Raw genomic sequence first — 26782 nt, forward strand, 5'->3', positions numbered from 1 at the left:
GAGAACTCTTTAGAATAATGTTAAATGTGAATAGTGAAGTTGCTAAAATCAATCACATCTTTTTAAGACAAAGCTACGCTGCTGTGCGTAGCTATTTCCAGAAGCTTTCTAAATTTTCAGCTCCATGAGATGCCTTCACCCTAGCTACGGTGCTTGACCAGGTTTGACTTCACTTAAGTAATGTGAGAAAATACGGGAGAAAATATATTATTGATATTGGGTACTCAATATAATACAAGAGGTCATATTTATAGCTATAGTCTACAAAGTACATATTACTCCCATTCCAATGTGGGACTACACATAACTAACACTCCCCCTCAAGCCAGTGCATAAACATCATATGTACCGAGCTTGTTACATATGTAACTAATATGAGAACCAGTAAGAGACTTAGTAAAAATATTTGCTAGTTGATCATTCGACTTTACAAACTTTGTAACAATATTTCCTGAAAGTATTTTTTCTCTGACAAAGTGACAATCGATCTCAATGTGTTTAGTCCTCTCGTGGAACACCAGATTTGACGCAATATGAAGAGCAGCTTGGTTATCACACACCAATTCCATCTTACTGATTTCTCCGAACTTTAACTCCTTGAGCAACTGCTTGACCCAAACTAACTCACACGTTGCCATAGCCGTGGCCCGATATTCGGCTTCGGCGCTAGATCGAGCAACTACATTTTGTTTCTTGCTCTTCCACGAGACCAAATTACCTCCTACTAGAACACAATATCCAGACGTAGAACGTCTATCAAAAGGTGATCCTGCCCAATCAGTATCTGTGTACCCAACAATTTGCTCGTGGCCTCGATTCTCGAATAGTAATCCTTTGCTTGGAGCTGACTTTATATACCGAAGAATGCGAACAACTGCATCCCAGTGACTATCACAGGGGAATCCATAAACTGACTTACAACACTCACCGGAAAAGAAATGTCAGGTTTAGTCACTGTGAGGTAATTCAATTTGCCAACCAACCTCTTATATCTCGTAGGGTCTCTAAGAGGCTCCCCTGTCCAGGCAGAAGCTTAGCATTCGGATCCATAGGAGAGTCAATAGGTCTGCAACCCATCATTCCAGCCTCCTCAAGAATGTCTAAGGCATACTTCCGCTGTCAATGACTATCACAGGGGAATCCATAAACTGACTTACAACACTCACCGGAAAAGAAATGTCAGGTTTAGTCACTGTGAGGTAATTCAATTTGCCAACCAACCTCCTATATCTCGTAGGGTCTCTAAGAGGCTTCCCCTGTCCAGGCAGAAGCTTAGCATTCGGATCCATAGGAGAGTCAATAGCTCTGCAACCCATCATTCCAGCCTCCTCAAGAATGTCTAAGGCATACTTCTGCTGTGAAATAACAATATCTGAGCTAGACTGAGCAACCTCAATACCTAAAAAATACTTCAATATGCCCAGATCCTTAGTCTGGAAGTGCTAAAAGAGATGCTGCTTCAGATTAGTAATACCATCCTGATCATTGTCAGTAATAATAATATCATCAACATAAACCACTAGATAAATACACAGATTAGGAGCATAATGCCGATAAAACACAGAGTGATCAGCCTCACTACGAGTCATGCCGAACTCCTGAATAATTGTGCTGAACTTACCAAACCAAGCTCGAGGGGACTGTTTCAAACCATATAGTGACCTGCGCAATCTGCACACACAACCATTAAACTCCCCCTGAGCAACAAAACCAGGTAGTTGCTCCATATAAACTTCTTCCTCAAGATCACCGTGGAGAAAAGCATTCTTAATGTCTAACTGATAAAGAGGTCAATGACGTACAACAACCATGGACAAAAAGAGACGAACAAATGCTACTTTAGCCACGGGAGAGAAAGTATCACTATAATCAAGCCCAAAAATCTGAGTATATCCTTTTGCAACAAGACGTGCCTTAAGCCGATCAACCCGGCCATCCGGGCCGACTTTGACTGCATAAATCCAACGACAACCAACAGTAGACTTACCTGCAGGAAGAGGAACAAGCTCCCAAGTGCGACTCGCATGTAAAGCAGACATCTCGTCAATCATAGCCTGTCGCCATCTTGGATGAGATAGTGCCTCACCCGTAGACTTAGGGATATAAACAGTGGACAAAGAAGATATAAAAGCATAATGAGGGGACGACAGACGATGATAACTTAAACCGACATAGTGGGGATTAGGCCTAAGTGTGGATCGTACATCTTTGCGGGGTGCAATTGGTTGACTAAGAGGAGACAAGTCCGCAGTAGGTGCAGAATCTGATGCATGGCGTGAACCACCTGAGCCTAATGTTGGATGTGGACGACGATGATAAGTCAAGAGTGGTGGAGTTGCAGAAGGTTGAACTGGATTATGTGGAGGAACTAGAGCTATAGGTGGTGGAGCTTCAACTGGAGCTGCAGGTGGTGGAACTGGAGATGTAGAGGAAGATGAGTGGAGCTGGAGTGACTGAATCTCCAAAAGATGAAACTGGTAGTACCTCAGAAATATCTAAGTGATAGACCTGAACCTGTGAAGTATGATTGGGTTTCAAAGAAGGTAACATCAGCGGACATAAGGTACCGCTGGAGGTCAGGAGAGTAGCATCGATACCCCTTTTGTGTTCTCGAGAAACCCAGAAATACGCACTTAATAGCACGAGGGGCTAACTTATTTGTTCATGGAGTAAGGTTATGGACAAAACAAGTGCTTCCAAAGATACGGGGTGGAAGAGATAACAAAGGTAAGTGGGGAAACATGACAAAGAATGGAACTTGGTTCTGGATAGCTGAAGATGCCATACGATTAATAAGATAGCAAGATGTAAGAACTGCATACCCCAAAAACGCAACAGAGCATGAGATTGTGTGAGTAGGGTACGAGCAGTTTCAATAAGATGTCTATTCTTTCTTTCAGCTACCCCATTTTGTTGAGATGTTTATGGACAAGATGCTTGATGAATAATCCCATGAGATTTCATAAACTGCTGAAATGGGGAAGACAAATACTCTCGGGCATTATCACTACGAAATGTGCGAATAGATATCCCAAATTGATTTTGAATTTCAGCATGGAAGGTCTGGAAAATAGAAAACAATTTAGATCAATTTTTTATCAAAAATATCCAAGTGCACATGGAATAATCATCAATGAAACTAACAAAGTAGCGGAATCCCAAGGTGGAACTGACCTCTGACTAGGACCCCAAATATCTGAATGGACTAAAGTAAAAGGTGACTGCTCGATTATCAAGACGCCGAGGGAAATGGGAGAGAGTATGCTTACCGAGCTGACATGACTCACACTCTAGAGCTGACAAGTGAGATAAACCATATACCATTTTCTGAAGTTTTGACAAACTGGGATGTCCCAACTGTTTATGTAATAAATCTGGTGAATCAGTAACAGGACAAGTTGTTGAAGGAAGACAAGATGTGAGTCCATGTGATTTAGCAAGGATAAGGTAATAAAGTCCGTTTGATTCACGCCCGGTACCAATAATCCGCCCCGTAATGCGTTCTTGTATAAAAACATGGTCATCAAGAAATAAAACAGCGCATTTAAGTGATTTGGCTAAGCGACTAACAACTATGAGATTAAAAGGACTATTGGGAACATAATGGACTGAATCTAAAGGTAAGAAAGGAAGTGGGCTTGCTTGACCTATTGTAGTTGCCATGGTTTGAGACCCATTGGCCATTGTGACTCTTGGAAGAGATTGAGAATACGAAGTAGTAGTGAAAAGAGATTTGTTACCAGAAATATGATCTGATGCACCTGAATCAGTGACCCAAAACTCCGAGGATAAGATTGGGAGAAACAAGTCACGCTATTACCTGTTAGAACAACATAAGCTATCTTAGAAGATGTCTGCTTACATGCTTTGTGCTGAAGGAACTCAATATAATCTGCTACAGAAACCATCTGACTATTCAAAGTATCGGCTCCCATGTCGCTACAATTTGTAGTGGTAGGGTTAACTTGAAATAGTGGAAATAAGTAACTCCTATGGGAAAACTGAAGAAATAGCTGGGAAAACACTGCTTACAGCAGAAAACAGAAAATTATTTTGCGACGGAAATACTGTTCACATCGGAAAACACTGTAGCTCGCCGGAAAATTGTAAAGTTGTCGGAACCAGGATGGATAAACTCAGAATTACCTTGCGAGCAAGCTGTCCTGAAGAAATGTTTTCAAACAAAATGGCCGGAAAAGTCATTGTTCACGCCGGAAAAATATAAAAGTGGTCAGAATTTGATTTGAATTAGATTGGTAGGCTCAGAATTGTAAGGAGAGCATACTGTCCTGAAGAAGCTTCGCGAAAAAATGGCCGGAACCTTCGCCGGAAAAGTTGTTGCCGGCGCGTAGCAGCTTTTCTGCCAAATAAATTTTCAGGGGTTGGTCGTCGGAGGGTGATCTACCTCGTGGTGGTGTTGGTTTTAGCACAACACCGACAGAAAGTGACTTTCATGTAGACATGCCTTAGGTCACCGGAAAAATTGCACGATGACTAAGTTTTTTCTTTCCGGTTAACGCTGGAATGACGCACATCGATCTTTTCTCACTAATGCTCTGATACCATGTGAGAAAGTACAGGAGAAAATATATTATTGATATTAGATATTCAATATAATACAAGAGGTCCTATTTATAACTATCAAAGTACATATTACTCCCATTCCAATGTGGGACTACACATAACTAACAAGTAAAAATAGGGTCCAGGTAATATTATTTGTTATCCTACGGTCAAAACACAAACACAACATTTTATTTTCAAAAACCTACGCACAAAACCTACGCACACACCTCTCTCTCTCACCTTTGCACTCCTACGCACAAATGCACCTCCTCCGTCACTTCTTCTTCTTCTCCGGTCAGAATCCGACAACTCTAAGAATCTCAGGTATGTTTCAATCTCTTCTCTCTCGTTTCTCCATTCACTCGCTGGTACATCTCCTCTTGAGGTTGACGTTGATTACCCTTCATCTTTTGCTCAGAACCCAAGACATGAATACCTTCCACATCATGTATGTGCCGCGACGCTTGAGTTTGTTGAAGTTGCGCTTTTGCAAGTTGATTCATAGTGGTGGTCAACTCGGCAATGGCTTGACCATGATCTTGCAACTCCCTGTTGAGGTGAATCATATTCGGATCCTCTTGAGGCATATTTGCTCGGGATTACCAAGCGGATGATGTCTCCGCCATCTCATCAAGTATGGCACAAGCCTCCTGGTAAGGCGTGGTCATAAAGTTTCCACCTGCAAGTTGGTTCCCTAAACATTGATTGGTTGTGTTAATAGAAGTTTTTTTTTTTTTTTTGATGAAGTAAGAGAATTTCATTAAAGACATCAAGAAGATGCATAGCAAAAGAAACCCATGTTAAAACTAAGGAGCAGACACAATCCAAAAAATGATCACAACTAGATACAGGTGCCTGATTAAGCCAAGTAAAAAGGTTAAATAAACATTTAGCTCTAAGAGCATGATTTGGAGTTTATATCCCATCAAAACATAAGCTTTCCCTTTCGGTCCATATACACCAGAAAATAGAAGCAGGGACCAAAAGCCAAGTTCTTTTGATGGATTTGCCAACTCTCCAAGAGCACCAGTTTTCGTAGGCCTCTTTAATACTATTAGGCATGACCCAGGCTAGTCCAAAAATTGAAAAGAACATCACAAATCTGCTGCAATTGCACAATGGAGAAAAAGATGCCTCACACTCTCTGCCTTCATCTGACACATGCAGCACCTATTGACAATGTAGATGTTCCTCCGACTTAGATTATCTTGAGTGAGACATGCTTCATATAAGGTTATCCAAGTGAAGCCAATTACTTTAGGTGGAAGTTTAGTTCTTTAGATGAGTTTCCATGGCCAGTTGTCGATCAACTCCTTGTTTGAGCACAAATGTGCATAACCTTTCTTGACAGTGAATATCCCATCATGTTGGCCATCCCATAATAGTCTGTCTGTTTCCTAAGGTTTGATAGCGACCCCTGCTAGCTTAGATTGAAGCTCCAGATAGTCATTTAGCTCCCAGTCCTGGAAGTTTCTCCTTGTTTGTAGGTCCCATGAGTTGTTGTGCCATATTTGACCCACTGTGTAGTTTTGATTGCTAGCTATGAGATATAAATTTGGGTAGTCTTCTTTCGGAGTCTGGTTCCCTAACTACTTATCCTTCCGGAATGATACATGTGCTCCATGCCATAGTTTTATTGAAGATTTGAGCTGGAATTCACCCCATATGCTTGAGATATGCTTCCAGCGACCAGTGCCATGTGGTAATCTGCACCACATCTTTCCACATCCCAGTGTTCTCCATGTTGTGCCTCCAATGCCACTTCATTAGCATGCTCTTGTTGTGCAATGCTAGGTCTTTTATGCCCAATCCTCCATGCTCCTTTGGCAGAATCACTCTTGGCCATTTCACCAGATGAAATTTGTTGTTTTGACTATTTCATTCCCACATAAAGTTTCTTCTAATCTTGTCTAGCCTTTTCTGCACCCTGGCTGGTATAGGAAATGGGGACATGACGTATGTTGTTATGTTGTCCAGGACACTGTTAATGAGTGTTATTCTGCCCCCGAGTGAAAGATACTGCATTTGCCAAGTTTCAAGCCTTTTTTTCAAATTTCTCTACTACCCCATTCCAGATATCTTGTGACTTGACTTTGGCTCCAAGTGATAGACCCAAATATGTTGTGGGAAAAGATCCCACATTGCAACCCATTAGCTCTGCTAGCTCCTCCATATTTGGGACTGTTTACGGGGTAAATAGTGCTCTTCAATCTGTTCATGTAGAGGCCGGATATAGCTTCAAAAATCATGAGTGTGAGGTTAAGATAGAGCACATGCGTCAGCTCCACAGAAAATAAGCAGGTCATCTGCATACAAGAGATGAGAGCCACTAATTGAGTTCCCAACAGAACTTCCACCTTGAAACCCTCCAACCAGTGTATTTGGTTTGCTTTGTCAAGCATTTTGCTAAATGCTCCAACAAGGGGATCCTCTCTTACCCTTTTTGTTCATTTTGCTAAGGCCTTCCATTGCCAAAGTGAACAAAAAGGTTGAGAGCGGATCCCCTTGTCTCAATTCTTTCTGTGGGGAGAAGAAACCAACATGACCTCCATTGACAAGAACTGAATACTTCACAGTGGTTACACAAAACTTGATCCACCTGATCCAACCTGCACCAAACCCTATCTTCCCAAGTATATTGAATAGGTAAGACCAGTTTAGCTGGTCAAAGGCCTTTTCAATATCAAGTTTGAAAAGGAGACCTGACTGCCCTGATTTCTGTCTCCAGTCTAGTACCTCATTAGCAGTTAGTGCAACAGTGATTTGTCTTGTTTTGATGAATGCATTTTGATGCCCTGAGACAAGCTTCCCAATCACTCTTTTCAGTCCTTGAGTTCTATTGCACCTTTCTTCTTAGGAATCAGTGCAATAAAAGAGGCATTGCATGACCTGACCATCTGTCCATTTTGGTGAAAGTGTTGGAGTGCTCCCATAATATCTTTAATTATCTCCCATGATTTCTGATAAAATGCCATGGTGTAACCATCTGGACCTGGAGCTTTGTCTGAAGCACACTCTTTAATGACTGCTATAACCTCATTTTCTGTAAATGTTCTCTCCAGCCACACTTTTTCTTCCCCTGTGATTGTTGCAACATCATCAAACCTTGCTGTAGGTCTCCAATTCTCATTTTCTGTGTAGAGTTGCTGATAGAAACTAAGAATTTCACCCTTGATGAGATCTTTGTCTTCTGTAATTTCATCCCCTACTTTGAGTCTGTCAATTCCATTTGATCTTCTGTTTGCATTAGCCCTTTTCTGAAAAAACTTTGTGTTCCTGTCGCCTTCTTTGAGTCACAAGCATCTTGATTTTTGCCTCCACGATATTTCTTCTGCTTTGGCCATTTATTCCACTTCCATTTTTAGGCTTATGATCTTCTCTTTCTCTTCCCGAGTTTGTATTCTACCTTTAGTGTTCTGTTGCAATGTGAGAAGGTCTTCTAGTGCTTTTCTTTTCTTAAGCCTATCAATCTCAATTCCTCCTTATTCCAGATGGTAAGATCTTTTTTGAGTAGCTTGAGTTTTTGTGTAACAGTGAAGTCGGGATGGCCACTGACTTCATAGCTCTGCCCACCATGCCTTGACTTTATTCATGAAGCCCTTCATCCCCAACCATATGTTCTCACATTTAAAGTAAGAAGGGTTAGTGTTCCGGTCACCACATTCTAGCATCAGTGGAATGTGATCAGAGATGACATTAGGGAGAGCAATCTGATTGATTTTGCTAAAGGAATCATTCCATTCATTTGAGATAAAAAATCTATCTATTCTAGATGCTTGAATGATGTCCTCCCCTCTAGTCCATGTGTAAAAAGTCCCCTGCAAAGGAAGATCCACCAAGCAAAGATCTTGAATTACATTTGAAAAATTTCGCATGGCCCTGGATCTTTTCACACAATTGAGTCTCTCATTTTCGAATCTGCATACATTAAAGTCCCCCCTTATCACCCACTGATTAGGCCAAATCCCTCTTATGGCTCCAAGTTCACTCCACAACTCTTCCCTTTCAATGTTAGTGTGCGGCCCATAGACCCCTGTGTAAAGCACCAACTGAAGGCCTCATTTAGACTTTCCAACATACAAGAGAGAGAGTAAATCCCCTGCTGTATTTGAGTGCAATTCCACTGTCTTCTATCCCACATGATGATGATCCCACCCCTAGTACCACTGGCTTTGAGTTCAGCCCAATTGACCCATCTGTTGCCCCAAATCTGCCTGGCTAAGAATCTGTTCCACTCTTCTAATTTAGTTTCTTGAAGACAGAGAACATCTGGTTTCCACTCACTGATTAATGATTTAAGAGTGTCCCTCTTCCCATTATTATTCAACCCCTTTATGTTCCAGCTTAAAATCTCAACTTTCATCTGGAAAATGATTGGTATTTCCTATCCCTGTTCTTCTCTCACCCCATCATAATTCACCGAGCAAATCAATCTCTTGACAGTTTCTCCCTTCGTCTTCTTTGTTTTCTTGCTCCTATCCCTTGCTTTTGATTACCAGTTGTTGTCTTCTTTGTTCCATTCTCATAATCATGTCGAAGATTTCATGCTCAAAACCCTTTACGTTGATTCCAAACACCTTGCATGCTTTCCCATCACCAATTTGGTCCACTTGGATGTTTCAATTATAAAAGGATTCTGAATTCTCTGGTCTACAGAGTCGTACCATGGAGAGATGGACAGTCGCTGAAAGAGAGAGAAGAATGAGCAGAATCAGTGTCACTTACCAATGGTGAAGTGATCCCCATAGTTGGCGCAGGTAGAAGAAGAGGGTAACTCCTTTCCTCTGCTTCATCATCTGCTTCCAGGTGTTGTTCTGTATCTTTTGGTTGGTGAAAATCTGACGAGGATTTGATATGAGGAGTGGGTAATATAATAGATTGGCTATGGATTGGTGTAGTGGTAATTGGGCCTCTATATTTCCAGATTTGTTTGGGCCTTTTATAAATAAATTTCTCCTTTCTTTTTTCCCTGTTTTTTGGGCTTTTAAAATAGTATGCGTGGTCCAAAGTTTTTGTACCCGAAGGCCCAGCATTATCCGGTTTAAATGAAAATTGAACCGGCATCGATTCTTTGCAAAAGTTGTCCATCAATTTTGAATCCCTGTTAGGTCTGACCCCCACGTGATACTTCACATGCTTGTCAATAGACTTGACAATAGGTTTGGTGGGGTTTGAGGTGTTCTTTCCCTGACCCATCCCCTTCAGAGAAACAACGACCTTCTTTCCGGCGATTCGTACGTACTCATCTGGTAAGATTGCTCTTTCATATCTCCAATCACCCACTTCTAGCTCCACCTTGTGGAATCTCTGCTAACGATTCTTTCACGCAGATCCGTGCCCATATCAAATTGGTTCTTGATTTTGTATCTATGTCAATTCCAACAAAGCCTCCACATAATTCCCGATAGACCGGAAGGTGCTTTTTGACCAGACATTTAACGGGATACCAAAGGCTCTAACCTATTTTTGATCTGAGCGTGGCTTTGCCATGTTAGACCCAGTCACCGACGACCACCATTTAAGTGATAACTTTCTTTATTCCGAAACCACTCCCCTGCTTTAACTCTCTCGGCTTCCTGCTGTGATGGCAGTTGAAAAAGGAATTGATTGTGAGTTAGACTTGTTACACTGATTCTTGCTGTGACTTGCCATCTCCTAACGAACTAGTTCCGTAACACCTATGGTGATGGTGAAGGACTGAATGGGTTGTTGCGAGTACCAATTAGGACAGTAGATGAAAGATTGAGTGCTGTTGCTTGCGTCTGGTATGATTTTGACTGTATTATCCTCCACCACAACTTTCCCACGGTAAAAGGTTTGTTGCAATATGTTCTCGGTCATATCGTTGTTAGGACATTCCTTCACCACGGTTCTATAGCGTTCCCAAATTTCATTTAGTGGCTCATTTGGTTCTTGCTTGAATGCCAAGATTTCATCCCTCAAAGTAGCCATGTGCCAGGGTGAGAAGAATTTGGCAATAAACTTCTCTGCCAACTCATCCCAAGTATGGATAGAATGGTTCGGTAAGCGCTCTAGCCAATCCAAAGCCTTTCCCCTTAGGGAGAAAGGAAATAACCTCAATTTCAAAGCGTCCTCGGACACATTTATTTGCTTACTTCCCCAACAAGCATCTACGAATCCCTTTTAAGTGCTTGTATGCATTTTGATGAGGTGCTCCGGTGAAGTAGCCTCTTTGCTCAAGCAAGGTAAGCATGACATTTGTAATTTGCAAATTGCCCGCATTAATGCGAGGGGGGACAATTGTACTTGCATAGCCATCATTTAATGCGACATATTGTTGAGCCGGTTAGCCATGTGGAGGTGGTGGTGGTGGAGGCGGCGGAGGGTGGTTTTGGTTTTGCCCTCGACCACGGCGGTTTCCTTGAACCGGAGCCGCTTCTTCATCTACCATATCTTCTTCAATGGCCCCAAGAGGCAAATCACCAAGGTCATTGTTGTTCGCCATTGGTAACCTAGAACAAGCACATACGAATCAAAGTATCACGAAGTAAAGATAAGAACTCAAGAAAACACACAATTACAAAGTAACACAAGAACACCGTACTCCCCAGCAACGACGCCAAATATTGGTGACGTCCAATCCTGCACCTGTAAAGGAAGTGTAGCACGATCGTTAGCAATAATAAACCCAACAAAGGTTGGGGTCGAATCCCACAAGGAGTAGGTGTGTGTTAGAGTGTCCAAATGTGTATAAACTTGATAATTCTTAATGTAATCTTCAAACAAAAGGTGGTTGTTCAATTAATTTAAAAGTTACTTCTAAAATTACTATGTAAACTAGTCTAGGAATTTTATCGAACACTTAGAATACAAGTAAAGATATAGTTGTAACAAATAAGAGAATGCGCTAAGATTGTTCCCCTTCGTGTAGGCTATGCTTTTGGGTATACAAATATTCAATTCTAGTTAATTAAGCATGTATTATGACCTCAATTTCTATTCTACCAACTTAATGTCTTCCAACACTTGAGGTTTTTACCTCAAGTTGCTCTTCCAAGTCAACTAAGGCTCAATGATAAGCAATTGATTAATCCAAGTAGAAATCACACTATTCCTAGCTAGATTTCATTAATCAAGTGATTAACCCACTTAATTCCTTGCTAATTACCTTGTACCTAAGCAAAATTCCACTTTTCCTAGATAGAACAAGCAAAATAGGCATGTATTTAGTGTTTGCAACCACAATCAATCGATAAAGCATGGAATAATTAGATAACACAAAGCTTGATCAAACTTGAGAGTAAAATTAATAACCCAAAAACATCACCACACTTAGGTTTCACAATCCTAGCTTAATAAACTTAGCTAGACATATTAAAGAAGGAAAATACAAAAAGAGATGGAAATCTAAGCATAATAGCTAAAGAGGAAAGAAAGATTGTGTAAAACAATGGTGACGTCACCCAAAATCCCAAAGAGGAAATCCCAAAAGATGCTACATAATTATTCTTCCAAAAAGATCCCCTAGAGTGACTTAAAATAACTATTTATACCAAGTCCCACAAGTAGACAAAATTGCCCTTCGGATGGCATAGCTACGCAAAAGGTGGTGCGTAGCTACGCCCAACAACTCTCTCTTGTAATGCTTCAGGTCTTCAGTTGATGTAGGTAAGGAGCGTAGCTACGCATGGCAACATAGCTAATTCCAGAACACTATAAAATCTTCAGCTTCTAATGCCTCAGTAGCGTAGCTACGCACATCTTCCGCTTTTCTTTATCGCTGAATACATATGTAGCCCTTCAAACTTGTCCCATATTTCCACCTAGACACTTAAACTAAAGCTTGTATCTATTGGCAGTGTTATCAAAGACGAAAAGCGCAAAAAAGCTCCACGGCCCATTGGGGCTTTAAGCGCAAAGGGCAAATAAAGCGCGGACTTTAATGAAAAAAGGCGCAACTGGAGCAAAAAGTAAAAATATGTATATGTAGTCCAAGACCAATAATTATAAGCATGAACAACAAATATATGGACAAAAAAAGTTGAAGAAAAAATAACGATAAAGTGAAATATCAATTGTTCAGTGTCGCATTTTCAGGATTATACTCATGGGCAAGGAAAGTATGCTTTAGAGCCTTGATGCGACACTGAAGCGCCCGCAAAGCGAGGCGAAACGCTCAACATGTTTTGAGCCTCGCTTTAGGGCTTAAGCGAGCCTTTGACAACACTGCCTATGGGACACTTAATCTCTATTGAAACTGTCTTATTAGGCATAATTTGCTGAGGTGGCACAGTACGTGCATAACACAGATTTTTGGAGCGTGGATGTCACGACCCAAAATCTCACCTGTCGTGATGGCTTGTCACCCCTCCCTTCGCCGCCGCCATCATCACATACCATTAGCACCACTACCTTCACCCAATATCAAACACTACCCTAATCCTTCTACCTAGTCTCTATCCTCTCTACCTTAGCAGGCGACTGCAGTGGCAGCACTGAAGCACTACATGAGAACCTTTAACGGAGCCATCGCCAAATACCGACAATAGCTGACTGCAACTGGATAAGGACAATAAAATTTTTCCGAATATATAGGTCCCCAAGCCTTCCAAAATCAGCACATATCTCGATTTCCAAGCAAGACAAAGCTCCAATCAATTTTCCCAGCTTCAATTTAATTTCTGAATGAATTTCCACCATTAGAATCTTCAACTCGAATTCCCAACACTGAAGGTTTTTTTTCCTTGAAAAATTTCACCTCCAAATTCATAACCACAATGTTACAACTCGAAATTCTATCTCAGTAACGTTTCAGATCAATTTTCTAGTCAAACGGTAATCCGAGGCTTAAAATCAAACTTGGAACCATGACTTAAACAAGATTAACGGAAGGAAAGCTACCAAAATAATCGTGTACTCTTTTTTGTTATGATATTTGAAAATGAAAGACAGAGAGAAATTTGATGGTGTTGTGTGGATTTTGAAGGTGCAGCTCAGTGGGTGTCTACAATGGAGGAGTTCGGTGGCGTGAAGAAGGAGACGGTGGTCTCCATGTTTTTCTTCTTTTTTTCCTTTTTTCTTTCTGATGTGTCCTTCAGTGATTGGTGATTTTCTCCATATCATCGGCGTGTGATCCACACATTTTATATCTTTAGTTTATTGTTTGCAAGGTGTTTAATAGGTACAATTTTAATAGAGATCAAGTGCCTAATAAGTACAAGTCTTAGTATAAGTGTCTAGGTGGAAATATGAGACAAGTTTGAGGGGATCTGTATGTATTCAACCTTTCTTTATTTTCATTCTTTTAACACTTTTAAACTTCCATTCACCATTCTCATGCATGTTTTTGATACTTTTCTTTTCCTCTTGGCTCTTTAATCACTTCACACCCTGTAACTTCATCATTTAAAGCATAATTAATCAATTAATTCCAACAAACAGAGCATAAAACTCTATCAAAACACTAGAAAAATTAGTTGAAATGCTAACTTATCAAACATCAACTACTACTTCCTCCCTCCCAATTTATTTGACACTCTTTCCAATTTAGGACATCCAAAGATGTTTGACACTATTCCATTTCTATGCAATTTTTTACAATTTTCAAGAATTTGAATTCGTTAACTTGTTCAGATTTTCTGTAAATTTGAAAGACTGCACCTCCTTGGTGCAGTTGTTATATATACAAAATTTGTTACCTTCTCCAAAAAAAAAAAAAAAATTGTTCAGATTTTAGGACTTCAGCGTGATATTTTCTCCATCGAAATCTAACTTTGCAGCCATTACTTTAATATTTTCTTTCTCTACCACTATATAATATACAAGTCAAAAATTAACATTTTAAACTCCATTTGCAGTCATTGGAAGGGGAGCCTTAGCTTAACTAAAGTTGCTGCCATGTGACCAAGAGGTCACGGGTTCAAGCTGTGGAAACAGCCTCTTGCAGAAATGCAGGTTAAGGCTGCGTACAATAGACCTTTGTGGTCCGGCCCTTCCCCGGACCTCGCGCATAGCGGGAGTTTAGTGCACCGGGTTGCCCCTTTTAAACTCCATTTGCAGTCAAATACCGCCATATAAAATGGATTGGAAAGACCATTAGTATATATCGTTTGAATTCTTGAATGAAAAGTTTGCACTTATTGAAAGGGTTCCAAGAAAACTGGGATGGATCACGGATATAAAAGAATGATGACCAAGTAAATAAGGACGGAGGTGTTAGTAACCCTTAGACAACTTGTCCTAATTTTAAAAAAAAACCTTCCACAGACTTGACAGCTATTCCGAATGGGGCAATTGTACTTGGTAGTTGTCTCATTTTGTTAGCCATAGAAAGTCCATACTTTTTTTGGTCAAATAAATTTTTTATTCAACCAAGTAAAGATTTATACACAGCTAACTCTTTTGGACTCAAGAGTTAGTTCTCTAGGAAGATTAAAACTATACTCTAATTCTATCTATGCAGGGTAACAATTCAATCTATCTAATATACTCTTCCATTTACAATTTCTCTGCCCTTTAACATGTAACTGTATAACTATTTCCTTCACCCTCTGCCTAGCCTCTTGCTTCCTTTGTTGAAATCTTCTTGCATTTCTCTCTGCCCAGATATGATACACAGTTGCTGCAAAGAGAAATCCTAGAATATGAGCCCTTGGTCTGTTGTTGATCCTGCTTGCTACCCAAGTGACTTCCTCCTGCCAAGTGCCAATGTTCCTTCTTATTCCCAACCAGCCTAGGAAAGTATTCCACACCTGATGTGAATAAGGACAGTCAAATAGGATATGCTCCTAGGTTTCCTCTGTGTCAGATTCACACAGTACACACTCTTTTTCAACCTGTATTCCCCATCTCTCTAACCTGTCAACAGTAGATAGCCTGTGCTGGATTGCTAACCAGAGAATGAATTGATGCCTGGGAATAATACTTTGCACCAAAACTGTTTTCTTCCAATCTACTTTCTGAAACTGAGGAGTGAAGAATTGATATGCTTTCTTAATGCTGAACTTTCCCTGTATTTCAAAGCTTTTTAACAGTACCTCAGGGTCACCATGATTCACTAGCCAGCTCTTTGCTTCCAATATCTTCCTAACTAGCCAACAAGCTTGGTTAGGAATAGGAATTTGCACTAGATCTCTCTGCTTTATATAGAAACAGTGGATCCATTTTACCCATAGGCTATCCTTTTTTTGAGTAACAGCCCATAGAAGCTTACAGATTGCTGATTTGTTCCATCTATAGAATTCCAGAATATTTAATCCTCCAGCAGACCTAGGCATGCACAGTTTTTCCCAAGCTACTAGCGCTTTTCTGGAAACCTCATTTGTACCTGTCCATAGGAATGTTCTGCATACATTTGTTACCATACTGATGATCTTTTTTGGCAGTAGAAAGATTTGAGCCCAGTAAGTCTGCATCTCAAATAATACACTTTTAATCGGTTGCAGTCTCCCACTGTAAGATAGAAATTTAGTAGACCAGCATCTAATCTTTGCAATCATCTTTTCTACTAGTGGCAAACATTGGTGTATTTTGAGTTTCCTTGAAGATAGTGGTACTCCTAGGTATCTAAATGGCATTTCCCCAGCAGAGAAGCCCATCTCCTGAATGATCTGGTGCTTGAATTCACTGGACACCCCTGCTACATAGAGTGAACTTTATCAATATTGGCTTTAAGCCCAGAAACTCCAGACAAGTGATTAAATGCCTGTAACATTAACTGGATGGAGATTCTATCTGCCCTGCAGCACATTAGCAAATCATCCGCAAAACAAATGTGTACTAGATCCAACTTTGAGCATCTGGGATGGTAGTTGAAATCAGGGTTTTGTTTCAAGTTCTTCAGGGATCTATTCAAATACTCCATAGCCAGGACAAATAGGTAAGGGGACATTGGATCCCCCTATCTTAGTCCGTTTTTTGCCTGAAACCTTGTGGTCAATCCACCATTAATCAATAGTGAATAGCTGACAGTTGAAACACAAGCCATGATCCAGTTGACCATCTTCAAAGGGAAACCAAATTCAAGCAACACCATCTGTAGGAATCCCCACTCCACTGAGTCATAAGCCTTATGTTTATTTTGACAATACATCTAGGTGACACCCCTTTCCTAGAGTATCCTTTGACCAATTCATGGGCTATTATTCACATTGTCCAGAATACTTCTCCCCTCAATAAAGGCTGATTGAGATGGACCTACAATGAGATCCACTACTATCTTCAATCTAGTAGTCAAGATTTTAGCAATTAGCTTGTATAGAGTTGAACAACAAGCTATTGATCTAAATTCTTTGACCATAGTAGGAGCTGAAACTTTAGGTACCAGTGTCAGAGTGGTACAATTAATCTCTTTTAGAAGTTGTCCATTTTCAAAAAACTGTAGTATTGCTGTTATTACCTTTGCTCCAATAGTATCCCAGTATGCTTTTAAAAAACTCAGCTGGGAAGCCATCTATGCCTGGAGCTTTGTCATTTGGTAGTTCCTTGAGAGCCTGTATCACATCCTCCCTAGTCACAGGTTTAACCAGGTCCTGTTGCTGTGCTGCAGATAGACAAGGTCCATTTCTTGCTACAGCTATGTCAATACAAGGTAGCTCTGTTGCAGAGGTGCCTAATAAACTCTTGAAGAATGTGATGAATTCCTGTTGGACTGACTTTGGATCAGTGATTAAAACTCCCTGTTCATTCTGAATGGAAGAAATTCTGTTTCTACCCTGTCTAGCTTTCATGTGAGCATGAAAGAATTTGGTATTTGAGTCACCAGAGGAGATCCATGTAGCCCTGGATTTCTGTTTGAGGACTCTTTCATGAATGACATCCCATTTTTCCATCTCCATCAATGTCTCTTTTTCCTCATTTATAAGCCTGCTATTGAATAAGTCTTCTGCAAGATTGTCTTGGATATCACCTAGCTTTTGTTTCAGATTAAGCAATCTGCATTCTAATGAGGAGTATTCTTTATTCAAATGCTTAGCTTCTAACTCCACCAATTTCAGTTTCTGCCATATACATACAGTGACCTCTGATATTCTGCTGCCACACATTTTGGACAATTATCTTGAATGCTTCTTGTTGTAGCAGAACATTGAGAAGTCTGAAGGGGCTTTTCAGGTATTGTCTAGCAACTACAGTGTTGATCACTATAGGAGAATGATCTGAGCACTCAGGGTTGAGATAATTGGCTTCAATACTGCTGTTGTCTGTAACCACTCAGCATTACCAAACACCAATCAATATGGTTGTATATCCTGTCAGGGACATCTTGTTTATTACACCAAGAGAATTGCCAGCCTTTCCTAGTCACTTGTCCCACCCCCAAATCAGTAATGCAATTTTGGAAGTCAATTGTTTCAGTAGGATGGACTAGTACCCCATTGATTCTATCATCACTGTGAAGAATAGTGTTGAAATCTCCCAATATGATCCAAGGGCCATTTATAGTTCCTTTTAGTCTTCTTAACTGTTCCCACAATGGTTTCTCTTCAGTGATAGTATTATACCCATAGATATAGGTTAATTCACAATTAAACTGAGATAACCTATCCACAATATGACAGTGAATCAACTGGCAGAACTAGAGAGGATAGTCACTGCAACTGTTGCTCTTCTCCAGCCAATCCAAATCCTTCCATTAGGTGCATGAGCACAATCTGTATAAAAATCCCATTCCACCCCAAATCTCCTAGTAACTTTTGTAACTTTATGTTGTTTTACTCGTAGTCTCTTTAAATTTCCCAGCTGTCTGGGGAGTTGTATTAATTGGAAGAAGTGTACAAGAGGGGGACTAGACCTTACCTCCAACAATACAACAATAGGATAAAACGTTATCCTACAAAAATCAGGGTAGTGGTGGGCAAGAATAACCATACCCTGCGAATCGATAATGTGATTTAGCTAACAAAAGAATTGGCCTTGTCGAACCTTGATCTTAAGCTTGGCATCTGCCCAGTGTTTTGGAGAGCGAGAAGCGGAAAAAAGCGAGGAGGCCTCGCTTCACCGAAGTACGAAATTTTTTTCAGATTACAGAGTATTTCAAAAAGTGAAGCGAAGCACGCGCTTTTTTCATGTGAAGCGCAATATAACACATAAATAGAAAAAATTAAATAGGCATAGATAAATGACCAAGAACTCAATAAAAATAACATTTTAAGCAAATGTTTCAATTATAAATTAAGAAGTAAATAACAGATACTAAAACTAGATAGTCATTAATCCTCAAAAAGTCAACATATTAAGCAAATGCAAAACCAAATCACAAAAGGAACTGTTAAAACATGGCATAACAGTGACCAGCAGAAAACAGAGCAGTGAACAGCAAACAGCAGAAATTAAAAAAAAAAAAAAAAAAACAGAGCACAAGCATAAATTAGAAAACAGGGGTGAACAGAGAAATAAGAACTGAAAAAAATAGAAAAGAGGGGCAACTTCTCTATATCGCTTTAGGGCAGGGGTGATCCTTCTTCTGCACCTTTTTCTGAACTCGTGGTGGTTGTATCTACTCCGGTTGATTCTCTTTTCCAGTCTTCAGTATAGTGCTCAAATTGGACACAATTCTGACAGAACTTAGGCCTCCACTCATATTCAATGTCTTGATTCCAAATGTTGCCATCAGATTTTTCAATGGTTACCTTGTCTGGCAGTGGTTGAGTTATGTCCATCTTAATGAGAATTCTGGCATATGAGATCCTATCACCTTTGGCAGTCAATTTATCAGTACATATTGGTCGACCCAAATAGCTGGCAAGTCGACCCAAGTTCTCTTCAGTCCAGCATTGTAAAGGCAATTTAGGGAATGACACCCATAGAGGAACAAATCTCAGAGGCTCCTTGTTCAATTTAAAATCTGGTACCCATTCCTTTAGTATTATCGGTCTGCTGTTGAAGGTGTAAGGCCCATTTTGAAGTAAGATGTGCTTATCTTCCTCCGAGTCAAACTTGAAAATGAAGTAGTACCCATCGTCATGGAGGAATACTCTCGGAGTTGAAAAAAATGCCACACTCCATAGACAAACTGTAACATCTCCTTAAACGCAGGAGTGCCACCCAAAACATAACCAATTAATGCACTTCAACATTTCCTACTATGTTCCTCCATTTTTGTTTCATTTAGCTTCACAACTTTGACTCCATTTTTAATGACTGGGGGAGGGGGGGGGGACTTCAATTGCATGCCTAGGTGTTGAGCTCGATTGTTTTTAACCACATCCGCCATAGTAGGAATTTCAGATCCAGAGTTTACCTTGGTAGGGCTTGGCGCAGGTTGTGCAATGGGGAAATTCAGCCGTCGAGCAGTAGTATTAGTTGTCTCATCCTTATGTATCGGTACCGGCGACTGGATCTCCTGTGGCACACGACTTGGACCTTCTGCTCCCGGCACCCAGTTGATCAATTGCAATGGAACCAGAGCTTGGGGAACGCCTGACTGAAGGGTAATTACCCTCACATCATCATCTATCTTCGTCGCAGGGATTGGAGCTTGAGTTGCCTGTCGTTTCCGGCGCGGCATCGCGGGGAGCGCACGTTAGCACACCTTTGCTTAACTTGCGCCTGCAGAGCTTCTCTCTCCTCTCTCTAAATGTTGCTCTTGCAAATTATTTCAGTTTCACTGTTATTCTTTCCCAAGTGGTATAATATTACTTTTAAGTCCATACTTGTTAAGAGTGTAGATGATGGACCTTCTCAAAAAGAGTGTAAATCGTTGAATCTAGACATCCTTAATGGTGGTTGTGATTACACGGAAGTTGGTTGGAGATATTATGTTTGGCCAAAGTGAAAACTGCTAAATATGCTTGCTTGCTCTTAACCACTTGATTGAGCACCAAAACTTCCTCTTCCCTTTAATTTAGACATGACTCATGAGCACACTTGCTCTACACATAGTGTCTGCTGAGGATAGAAGTTCCTCTTTGGGAGCCAGATTAACTTATATTAAGATGTGATAAGATTCTTCATCAGCTAGAGAAGATTGTGCTGATTGTAGTTATGCCTTTCAGTTGCAATTTACTGATAAGGAGATGGGAGATGAGGTTTCAGAGAAGGAGTGGGTTGTGAGTAGATCTGATGGCTTTTCAGGAAAGTGCATGTTTGGCCTTTTAAGGACCTAGGGTTGCCCAGAGGTCACATGAGGTTTTCTTGTTTGATTGTTTTTGGAACATAATTCAAGTTTTAGCTTCCTTTACTTGAAAAAACGTAATGTATATGGGTTCTCTACTGCTTCCAGAGTTCTTTAAGTGCATATGTTTTTCTTTTGTGTTGTCTGAGTGGGGTAGCACCTGTAGTATTAATTAATGGAGTTCTTACTTTCTGAGAGCAGGGGCGAAGCTACACTCTGGTAAAATATTAGGTTTTAGAGGTATATAACATACATTGAACACTCTTTGTCGGAAATTTTGTTTACTTCTTTTAAGTTTGAACATCCTATGGGAAATTCCTGGCTTCGCCTGACAGTAATACCTCCATGCTCCCCCACATTTTTTGCTCATTTTTGAGACAAGCATTTAATGTCATGCGCTTTAATTATGTAGACTTAATGGAGTGGTCGACTGATTCTTCCAATACTTAGTCATATGTTTAATAGCCTGAACAACTGATGTTACTGCTTCCAACTTCAGATGTACAATAAACCCTGGTGAGAATGAAGCGTTGGTTCGATATGCATTGGACACACACAAGTTTCTCTCGTTAGCATCACAGGTTAGCTTAAAAGCTTGCATATTCATTTAAAACAATACTTCCAGTAAATTTATATTAAAGGAATTGTTTGCTGTGTAGAAATCATTGAGGATGTATAGTGAGAAATTACTTTTCATCAATATACTCATCAAGATTTTCTAGCTTACCATTGATCTTACTTATATTTCTAAATCATGTGTTTCTTTCAGCATCCAAAAATTGGAGGACCCGGCCTCACTGGTAGTTGTCAATTGCCTGACGGATTTATTGAGTAAGCATCTTTCCATTTCATAGTGTTTGCTTTGCAAGACGTAGTTGTCACTTGTGTGTTGAAAAACTGTATAAACAGTTTATACCCATGACATGTGCTTTAGCTAGTTAAGCTCATTTTGTTCGCATTCTCGTATGTTCTTATAAGATGGATGTGTTGGTGTCTATTGAGTAATTCCTAAAATATGTATGGCGAAGCTTGAATGTGTGTGCATGCCAAACAAAGATTGTAACAACTAAAAGATAAAGAAAGAACCTTTGAGTCATCTCTATTTTTTCTAAATTTTAACTGCCTAGACTAGTAGCAGAACAGAGATTAATATAGATACAGAATTTCTGCAATGGCTGTACGTTTATTTGAAAGGTAGTAGTTTTTCCATCGTCATTGTAGGAACGGCATCATATAAACATCATGGTGTGATGCTGTTTCTTGTGCGGAAACTCATCAGTATATGTTGCATTATATATCATGATTGGTGGTATTGACATCACCGCTGCTTTTAAATTTCCAGGGAATGGTTAAAGCCCGGCGAGGAAAATCGTGTTCAGAGATTTGATCCGTCATCCGACCTTGATACGATAGGATTTTTCATAGCCAAGTTCAGTGTTGGACACAAACATCTGAGTTGAATGTGACGTAACACTAACTCTGGGAACAGGTGATTTGGCAATGAAATTACATGAACTTCGATGATGCAAGTTCAGGCCCAATGTAGTAACTTGTTAGATTGCAGAATCAGTTAGTGAAACTTTGAATGCACGATAGACTAGCCATATACTGAGACCTGTAAGAGAACTGACAATCTTATATTTTGTTGGTATTTGAACTACTCTTGCCAAATTCTGCCAACTTCCAAGGATTAAACAACTCACTGATTGCACTAAAGAATGCTTAATCGTGATTACGACTTCCGCAGCTAGATATTGTGTTCATTGGAGACGGCTAAAGTTGCTAGTTCCGCATTGAAGATACTATCGAGCAAAAGACATAAGTATAGAGAAATTATTAAATAGAAAATGACTTGACAAATCCAATAAATTCCGCTCGTAATTGAATGGATAATACAACGAAACTTTGTGAAATTGTTTTTTACTCGCTACAAGTATTTCGCTCTAGCTCTCTAGTTCTCTTGGCTATCATTACATTTTTTGACTCGTGGAAAGTGGAAAGGCAGAAGCGTCTCTTTTGAAAGGAGTCAATAAAAAATCAAAATATGGGCTAACTTAAACTAATTTAAAACTTAAATCGAATTTTCTATTCTTACGCATTCTGAGTCTTTGCGAAATACTTAAACTATTGAAGACAAATCCAGTGAAATTGTACACGTCTGAGGAGGGTAATGTATACACAAATTTTACCCTACCTTATGAAGGAAGAGAAGTTGTTTCTGATACAATATATATTATATTAAAAGGACGAAAGACCCTTAGCGAAATGTTATTCGTCTTTTTTATCCTTGGTAAGTACATTTTATGTTGGATAAATTCGTAATTTTAATACAAAAAGGTATTTTGAGAAAAACAAAATTAAATTGCCCAACAATTTATGTCACTTTAGGTTTTAGCATTATATTTTTCTACCGTAATTAGTGTCCTTTTAGATTAGGATTGTTTAAACAGAATTGTCGAGCAATTAATGTTAGTCTTCTTTTATCATAATTAAAGCCACATTTTGGTCTTCTAGAATTCTAAACCAAAAGTACATAAGGAACAACAATTAATAACACTAGATTTAGTATTCTTTTAGTATAATAATAATTTCAGTAGGTTACAAAGTTAATTTTTTGTTGTCTAGAATTTTAAACCAAAACGAAATCAGAAGCAACATTTATTTTTGCTTTAGGCTTGGTATTCTTTTACCAAAATCGAACAAGAAGCATCAATTAATGTTAGTTTAGATTTAGTCTTCTTTTACTAAAATTGCCGTAGGATACACACACAAAAAAAATTGTAACCGTTTAGAATAAGGAGCTAAACGCTTCTATAAAGGGAGTCAGTATTTCATATTTTTTTATCATAAAGTCTTGATAATGTGGACGTGTGTCGAAGTAATTTTTTTGGGCTTGTCAGTTTTGTTTTTTATTTATGATATCCCATGTACCAATATCAGTTTAAAATTATCTCCACTAAATAGTTATTTACCTTTTTTCATTGGAGCTTAATTAAAAATCCGTAATGTATGTCTTTCTGTTGTGTGTTGCACAAACTTTTTTGGTTAAATCTACCTGAGTAGTCAAGTTTTTATTTTTCTTTATACCTGATTTTTAAGTTTCTTCCTCTTTTCTTAATGTTTTTTTTGTAACTGAATGAGCGGTACCGATATCTATTTGATGTGAAAAAGTATTTGCTAATGTATGTCTTTCTGTTATGTGTTGCACAAATATTTTTGGTTAAACTTACATGAGTAGTTAAGTTTTTTTTTTCTTTCTGGTTTTTAAGTTTCTTACTCTTTTCTTAATGTCTTTTGTAATTGAATGAGCGGTACTGATATCTATTTGATCTGAAATAGTATTTGCTAAATAATTAAATATATAGAAATATAAAAAATTATCATTTGTTGAAATAATTAAAAAAAATGATGACAATTAGTTAAGAACAGATTTCCTCTATAAGTTAGAATATGTTTTTTTTTATTAAAATTAGGACACAAAGGATGATATCTTTCTTCTTTCATAGGTCAACGAAACAAATTGCATCTTGCTGAGCCTTAAGTTTCTTTTTCTCATAAAAGGAAATATTTTGTTTCGATTCTTCATGCTTATAGAATGCGTAACATTTTGTGACTTTTTATCTATAATATTCAATTTTAAGCCACAAAATTTTATTAAAATTTGAAAATTTAAGGAGCCTAGCAGTTGAAGAAAAGAAAAGGAAATAATATTCATTAAACATGTCTTGAAATATAAACTTTTGTTCTTTGATAGATCAAAACTTCGAGTAATATGATGGATTATTAAAGAATATTAAATGTCAATTTGTTAGACTGACTTGACTTGTAAGAAAAATAATCACCAAGATTGAAGAATAGAAAAAATAAATACAAAATTAAATAAATAAATTTTCATAGCTAACTTTAGGGGCGCAATAAAATTAATGGTCTAAAGCCAAACTATAATAAGAGACCTTAATTGTTTTCATGAAATTCATGTACTAACGAGAAAAATTAAAAAGATTTACTTTCCCGTTTATGAATCAATCAAAAGAGATAAGAAAAATAGTTATTTTAGAAAAAGTGAATTGATGTTGAAAAGTTAAATCATTAGAAGTATAAAAATAAATATACGTAGATTAGGAAAAATAACACTTGAAGAGGGAGATAAAAGTACTAAGTAATTAATAAGAGAAGAAAACTTTATCATAATTTATTCACTCATTCAAATAACCTTAACCAAATCCAAAAAAGCATATAATTTAAAAAATATTTTACCAAGGATTATATGATATATATTTTACACCAAGAACATCGTCTATAAAGAGATATTAGATCAGATATAAAAATATAACATATTATAATTTTCTTCGTACAATAAAATATATATAAATACAAAAATTATATAATTAACCTATCTAAATTCTTAATCTTTGCAAGTTCAGAACATATCTAATATATAATTCTGCATTCGACAATTTTGTCAATATAACATTTATTTTTTAATCAAATACATTTTTCACTATCTCGACGTCAATTGCTATTACACATAATTATTTTTTACTCTAAATTTTATACAATTATTTATGATAGACGCGAAAAATACGTGCAACATACGTACACTAAATCTAGTGAAAATAAACGTAATTGAATGGATAAAAATTTGAAACAAACAAGGTGAAATCTTATTCTATCTTCCGAAAGGAAACATATTACATATCCATCCACCCCAAGTTTTGGGGTCGATTTCAACCACCAAAGGCTGGATTATACAGTCAACTTTGTTTTTCACAGCTTCTTCGAATTAAGCCATTGATTCCATCATGTTTTTTTCTTAACTTTGGAACCTTTTCATGGAATGTAAAATTATAGTTAATTGTTTCATAAAATATTATATTAACTACTTAAGTTCTACAGATAATTAATAAAATATTTTTTCCTTAATTTGTAAAATATATCACCATAAACAAATTTGTTATTTTGTTATACGTTTTCATATATAGTTTATAGAGACTAATCTAACATGACATATTAACTATAAATGTAAAAAAACCAAGGTGTGAGACTTTTTATTTATATACTAATTTCAATATTCTTAGACTTGGGATCAGTAACTAGGCTCAGGGACAATCGGATAAAAAATGGCGTGTGGTAGCCACTAAATAAAGTGGTGTTTATTTTTTATCCACCAATTCTAATGTTGAGCAAAAATAGCCACTACTCTATTAAAATTAATATGAAAAGATATTTTTACCCTTTCTTCTATTTCTTTTATTCCCAAACCCTTCCTTTATACGCTTCTCTCATTTAAGTTCAGAGCCAAAATTTCATAGGCAAAATTTCGCTCCCTTAATATCATTCCTGCATGCAACTCTCTTCTCTCGATTGAAGTTCAGAGCCAAAATTTCGCTTCCTCAATATCGCTCCTGCCCAGCCCACAACAATTTTCTGCGTATACTTTGTCCAACTTAATCTCTTCTCCTTTGTCATCTTCTCTGCAGCGAACCAACGTACTGGTATGTTTTCGATTTTGCTTTTATGCATTTTTCTTTTTGTATATCTCTAATCGTGATCAATGCTGTATTTGTCATCAAGTATGTGTGAAATGTCCAAAATAATGATTAGAACTTGATTCGCTGAGGAATAAGGTGCAGGTTTTTGTGAGAAAGTTATTGAGAACCTTTTGGTATTGAAATGTGTTTGTGGTTCAATCAATATATTAATTATGTAAGGACATTTCAGAAAAATAGTCCTAAGAATTTGTAAGCTAACTGTGTTTAGGAATTTTAGTTAACTGTGCTTCTATTAAAGATGCACCTATTAGGTCCTGGATTTTAGTTTATTAGTTTAAATATTAAGGACATTTCAGAAAAATAGTCCTACGAATTTGTAAGCTAATTTTAGTTAATTGTGCTTCTATTAAAGATGCATCTAATTAGGTCCTGAATTTTAATTTTTTAGTTTAAATATTAAGGACATTTTATAAAAATAGTCCTAAGAATTTGTAAGCTAATTTTAGTTAATTGGGCTTCTATTAAAGATGCATCTAATTAGGTCCTGGATTTTAGTTTTTTAGTTTAAATATTAAGGACATTTCGGAAAAATAGTCCTAAGAATTTGTAAGCTAAGTTTAGTTAATTGTGCTTCTATTAAAGATGCATCTAA

At 38.1% G+C, this 26782-nt stretch overlaps 1 protein-coding gene across 3 annotated transcripts in view; it reads left to right on the forward strand.

The window, feature by feature from the left end:
• LOC107774712 (rRNA (cytosine-C(5))-methyltransferase NOP2C) overlaps positions 1-22295 on the forward strand; it is a 43281-nt gene extending 20986 nt beyond the window's left edge. The window contains exons 11-14 of one of the 3 annotated variants that reach the window (XR_012702913.1): positions 13514-19955; positions 21138-21219; positions 21408-21469; positions 21981-22295. Coding sequence is in view for 1 of the 3 variants with exons in the window: in XM_016594343.2 (XP_016449829.1) it covers positions 21138-21219; positions 21408-21469; positions 21981-22098 (262 nt within the window). In the remaining 2 variants the exon portion in view is untranslated. The remainder of the gene's footprint in view (positions 1-13513; positions 19956-21137; positions 21220-21407; positions 21470-21980) is intronic. The other 2 variants (XR_012702914.1, XM_016594343.2) reach the window with 2 other exon arrangements.
• The last annotated feature ends 4487 nt before the right edge of the window (positions 22296-26782 follow it).

Source organism: Nicotiana tabacum, chromosome 2, assembly GCF_000715075.1.
Source record: "Nicotiana tabacum cultivar K326 chromosome 2, ASM71507v2, whole genome shotgun sequence".
Taxonomy (NCBI): Eukaryota; Viridiplantae; Streptophyta; class Magnoliopsida; order Solanales; family Solanaceae; genus Nicotiana; species Nicotiana tabacum.